We start from the raw sequence: 5,556 nt of genomic DNA, 5'->3' as shown, positions 1-5,556 counted from the left end.
ACTCATAGGCATTGGATCGGTGATATTGTTTGATAATATTCATCATGTATCAGTCATAACATAGGGCGACACAAAACTAGCTCGTGTTCATCGATATAATGTAGGCATGTATTCCGTAAATAGTCATACGTGCTCATGGAAAAGAACTTGCATGACATCTTTTGTTCTACCCTCCCGTGGCGGCGGGTCCATAATGAAATTAAGGGATATTAAGACCTCCTTTTAATAGAGAACCGGAACAAAGCATTAACACATAGTGAATATGAACTCCTCATACTGTGGTAGTCGTTGTAAAGAATCCCAATTATTGTCACCTTGGGGTATGCGGATCCTAACACGTATTAGGTGCATATGACTTGCAAGATCGGATAAAGAACATAGAAATAATGGTGAAAATCTAAACGGTTTACATCTGATATCATGACACTGAGGCCCTAGTGACAAGCATTAAGCATAGCAAAGTCATAGCAACATCAATCTCCGAACATAGTGGATATTAGGGATCAAGCCCTAACAAACTAACTTGATTACATGATGAATCTCATCCAGCTCTTCACCGACCAGCAAGCCTACGAAGGGATTACTCACTCCCGATGGAGAGCGTCATGGAACTCGCGATGAAGGGGGGTTGTTGATGATGAAGACCGAAGGTTCCCCTCTCCGGAGCCCCAGTCGGACACCTGATTTGGCCTCCCGATGAAGAACATGAGGTGGCGGTGGTTCTGTATCGTGAAATGCAATAAAACTTCCTCTCTGATTTTTTCTCCAGAAATAGGATTCTATAGCGCTGGAATTAGGGTCAGCGGAGCCCCGTGGGCCCCACTAGACACCAGGCCACGCCCGGGGGGGGGGGCTCGCGCGCCCGCGTGCCTAGTGGGCGCCTCGGGCCTCCCCTCTCGTGGGTCTTGGTTCAAGTATTTTCCTTTTATTCAAGAAAAAATCTCCAAAAAGCTTCATTCCATTCCGAGAACTTTTATTTCTGCACAAAAAAACACCATGATAGTTCCGCTGAAAACAACGTTAGTCCGGGTTAGTTTCATTCAAATCATGCAAATTAGAGTCCAAAACAAGAGCAAAAGCGTTAGGAAAAGTAGATACGATGAAGATATATCAACTCCCCCAAACTTAACCCATTGCTTGTCCTCAAGCAATTCAGTTGACAAACTAAAAGTGAAAATGAAAAACTTTTACGAACTCTTTTTGTTATTGTTTACATATACATGCTTAGAGGGCATCTAGCTTTTCAGCATAAATCATGACTAATCATATCGGCAATAGCCATTAGAAACTATATTAGCTCATATCAATGTCATAATCAACTAGCGAGTAATAATAAGATAACTGAAACGCCAACACTTGGTCAAAACAACCATGATATAATATGCACAACAATGGTATCTCGCTAGCTCATTTTGAGACCGCAAAACATAAATGTAGAGCACCTCCAAAGTTCAAGTAGCAACTAAACATTATAATTCATGATAGAAGAGATCCAGTCATGTTGCAAACAACGTCTAACTAGACACCAATCATGCAGATGATAGGAGTGCTCTCGGGTCTAATACTTATTTGAGAAGGTGATGACTCAAAGTAAAAATAAGGTGACATGAAAGTAAATAGAAAGTCCCTTCGCAGAGGGAAGAACGGATTTGCAATGGTGCGAAAGCTCAAAAGCGAAAATTACAGATAAATTATTTTGGGAGCACTACACCACGACACTCAAAGCAGCGTCAAAGAATGTGTCGGTATAGGTCACCTAAGGCGACAAATTTAGTATCGGCAAAAATCTTTCCCGACAGAAAGGAGTTGTCGCCTATAGTCCTGCCGGGGTAGGTCTTTCCCGACAGAAAAATCTATGCCAACAAAAAGTATGACAACGTTTATGAGATCTACGTCGACATACATTTTTATACCGTATGAGATCTACGTCGACATACATTTCTATACCGACAATTGATCTGACACTATGCTATGCAGACAAGATCTACGTCGACATACATTTCTATACCGACAATTGATCTGACACTATGCTATGCGGACAGATTATGCGTCATCAAGTGCTACAACGATAGTTTCTTTGTCAGTATGCTATACCAACGGATAGTGCGATGCCCAATACTTGTACCGACACATTTGCTATTAGATCTCTACATTTGAGCAAAAATGCAATTGCAGAATATTTTGAATGGAAATACATTCATAATATTCAATTCATGTTCAGTACACAATACAATGCATATACAAACAATTACACTATCCTATTCATCACAAGATACCATTGATCAATGCATTCATTCATATATACAAGATTCATAAGTTTTCTTCAATCATGTTACCTACAACCTTAACAAAATAGACAAGTCGACAATATACGATGGCCAGTTCCTAAGAGACCAATTGTTTGTTCACTTCAGTACTACAAAATACTCCCTCCGTCCCAAAATAAGTGTCTTAAGCTTAGTACAACTTTATACTAGAGCTAGTATAAAGTTGAGACAGTTATTTTAGGACGGAGGGAGTATTATGGAAGAGACCAAGTCTTCGATCACCAAGCTGACATCAACTTCCATACAAACAGAATGTGCCAACCATGTTAAGCAAATGTAATCAGTCGAACATCTTACATCAACATGTGGACTTGCTACTTTCTTTCATTTGTCCCTGCAAAAGAACTCGTATATTTGAGCAATCTTATAAATGAGAAGTTGCTCAAATTTGTGAGTGGCCCTTGATCATAAAGATCTAAAAATTAGAAGATATCCTTAACAGAACATCAGCTGAAGTCAAGCCAGAACCTAGCATATTACATGGCTTACAATCAAAATTTATGCACACATTTATTCTGCAATTAACTTATAATAAAACTGAAAAGCGTATTAACTGCTATTGCTACATGATTCCCTTACGAACTGGAACAAGGGACTATTCTTCAAAAAGTAATCAACAGTCTAGATAAGGATAGTAAGCCATCAAGAGGACTCATCATACCCTGGTGTAGTTATTATAAAGCTGAAGATGTAGAGAGGATAAAACCCAAATACCTGGAAGAGTACTTCAGTTATAGGAAACGAAATATATTATATGCACATTATTTGGAGGAAAGGAGATTTGAAATGACAAAACATATACTATATGAGGGTACCACACGCAGTAAGAAAAGACATGATAATAGAATCATACAAGTAGCATGTGTTTGTATTTCTCAATTTGTATGTGTCATTGAAAGAAAACTGTCGGTTGAAAATAACTTCAATGCCCTTTCCTACTTCTGTAGCATACATTGGAGATGAAAATAGCAAATTTTCACTGATGATGAAAATAGCAAATTTTCTCTGTTTTGTTCCTAAATATCATTGTTTACTTAGTACTCATTCAGATAGTCATACCCTCAAAAGAGAATATCATAGCTCCCACTCCAACCCATATGGAAAAGAAGTACTCTGAAATGAAACTAAATTGAAGCAAGTACAACCTGATGAAAAGGTAACCAGTGCACACCTCAACTGCACAGGACAAACACTTGACACACCCAACCACTTGCAAATGGGAATCAGTAGACAACCTGCACGAATCCTGTCCAAGACAACAAAATTTTAGAGCAGGCTGTGAATCACATGATATGGACTACAAATAAACACACAGGCCCGCATGCATATGCAAAAACAGGTGACGAGCAACAATCCAATGACAAAAAAATGGATCACCTTGTCTGTGAAGGCATTGACGGTGAATACCTCTATAACAACCATAAGTGCATGGCCTATATTAAGCGCTCCAGTCACATTCAAAGGTGGCAGAACCTAGAAATTATACAACTTAGCACTATCACTGCACAAAATCCATATGTATGTGATCTGTTGTCTGTAGAAAAACACTATGACAAGATGCAGTTTCTTAAATTAGCTCACAACACACATCGCGCAATCTTCACGAGTGCGAGTAACTTGCCATGACAAAGGGTGGTTTTGTGCTAGCAGGATCTACCACAAAATATCCTGAAGACTTCCATGAGGCATACCATCTACATTGTGAAAAATAAAAGCATGCAGTTCAGCAAGGCGTAACTCATGGAATGAATTATAAGTTCGACAAGGGAAAGTGGCATCTCACCATTTCTCAACTACACTTACACTTTGGCTATACTGCTTGGCCATTCGAATTGCCGGTGATTTCTTCTCCCCATTAGGGGTGTCTGGATCGATGATATCCTCAGGATTTTCAGCCTTCGCAACATTTTTCCTTTGTTTCTTGTCACTTTTCTTAGGTCCATCTGAAGCAGCTTGAGCCTACAGAAAATCAAATTAGCACAAAACTTTCGCTACTAAGTAACAAATTCAGTAACAAAGGTTCCAACCTGGAGCCTAGCCGCTTCCTTTTGATTTGCCTTAAGCTTTTTCTCTTCCTTCTCTCTTGCCTGCAAGCCGAGTAACCTTGCCTTGATCTTTCCCCACACATTCTTATACAACAAGCAGTTTGATCTAGTATATGATTCAGCTAGTTTCTGGCGTTGGCAAAAAATCTGGAGAGCTGGTCGCCAGTCGCCACTTACGAATAGAGGCCAAAATCCTAGTCTTGGATGAGTACGTCACCGAGTACGAGGAAACATACCTGAGCAGCTAGGCTCGATTGGGACCTCGGGGCTCACCTGCCTGAAGAGAAGAAGACCAAGGCGCGATATCCACGGCGGGATGAGATCGAAGGCCAATGAACGAGGACCCGGGAAGGGCCCAAGCAGGAGCACGAGGATGAACTTCAGATCCACGGGGAGGACGGTGCCGCTGCTCCTGAAAGGGTGGTGCCCAGGACCAGTAGCGGACATCGCTGTGTAGGGTGTGGAGGGGCGGCAACGCGGTGGGTCGGGGCGGCGGCGCGGTGGGTTAGGGCTACGGCACAGTCGGGGCAGTGGCGCGGTGGGTCGGGGCTGCGGCGCGGTCGGGGCAGTGGCGCGGTGGGTCGGGGGTGCGACATGGTCGGGGCAGTGGCGCGGTGGGTCAGAGAAGAAGAGTTCGACGACGATGACGCTCACGGATCTGGACGCGCCAAGGCCGCCGCCTGACCTGCTCTAGGTCGCGATGGATCGTGGGGAAGCACCATGTAGAAGGAGGCTTTTGGAGGCACCATTGGTGGTGGGTATGCAGCGGCGCGAGCAAATCGGCTGGCAAGTCGGGGGTCCGGTGGTGATGGCAGGTGGCCTAGGTCTCAGTGGGAGTGGGAGAAAGAGATAAGATGGAGTGGCTAACTTGTGGGTCGAGTGGACGAGAAGGCTGAGCGAAGAAATTGGAGTTTCACCCTCTCGCGCGCAACTTGTCCCGCCTCCCGCGTGGCTCTCCAAACTTACGCCGACACTTTTTCTATCACGAAGCAATAACGATAGATAATCTAACAGCATAGAAACTTATACCGACACCCTCTCGCGCGCAACTTGTCCCGCCTCCCGCGTGGCTCTCCAAACTTACGCCGACACTTTTTCTATCACGAAGCAACAACGATAGATAATCTAACAGCATAGAAACTTATACCGACACATAGTATGTCCGCTATTGATTATTCAATGCC

General features: G+C 43.0%; 1 protein-coding gene across 10 annotated transcripts; it reads right to left on the bottom strand.

The window, feature by feature from the left end:
- Positions 1 to 2,239: 2,239 nt before the first annotated feature.
- Positions 2,240 to 5,261, bottom strand: LOC123451865 (valine--tRNA ligase, mitochondrial 1-like). 10 transcript variants are annotated; one of them, XM_045128410.1, is made up of 7 exons: positions 4,355 to 5,258; positions 4,131 to 4,286; positions 3,949 to 4,021; positions 3,705 to 3,800; positions 3,499 to 3,573; positions 2,989 to 3,041; positions 2,541 to 2,661 (listed from the first exon to the last, which is right to left on the bottom strand). In XM_045128410.1, the coding sequence occupies exons 1-7, from the start codon at positions 4,453 to 4,455 to the stop codon at positions 2,652 to 2,654; spliced, it is 564 nt and encodes a 187-aa protein (XP_044984345.1). In that variant the 5' UTR covers positions 4,456 to 5,258; the 3' UTR covers positions 2,541 to 2,651. The 10 variants fall into 10 exon arrangements, 6 of the variants coding, with proteins under 6 accessions (XP_044984346.1, XP_044984347.1, XP_044984348.1 ...); XM_045128409.1 differs by having other exon boundaries at positions 3,473 to 3,573; positions 4,355 to 5,257; XM_045128411.1 differs by lacking the exons at positions 2,541 to 2,661; positions 2,989 to 3,041 and adding an exon at positions 2,240 to 2,430 and having other exon boundaries at positions 3,473 to 3,573; positions 4,355 to 5,257.
- Between the last annotated feature and the right edge of the window lie 295 nt (positions 5,262 to 5,556).

This window comes from Hordeum vulgare, chromosome 5H (genome assembly GCF_904849725.1).
Source record: "Hordeum vulgare subsp. vulgare chromosome 5H, MorexV3_pseudomolecules_assembly, whole genome shotgun sequence".
In the NCBI taxonomy this organism is placed as follows: Eukaryota; Viridiplantae; Streptophyta; class Magnoliopsida; order Poales; family Poaceae; genus Hordeum; species Hordeum vulgare.
This window is presented reverse-complemented; position numbering and strand designations above follow the sequence as displayed.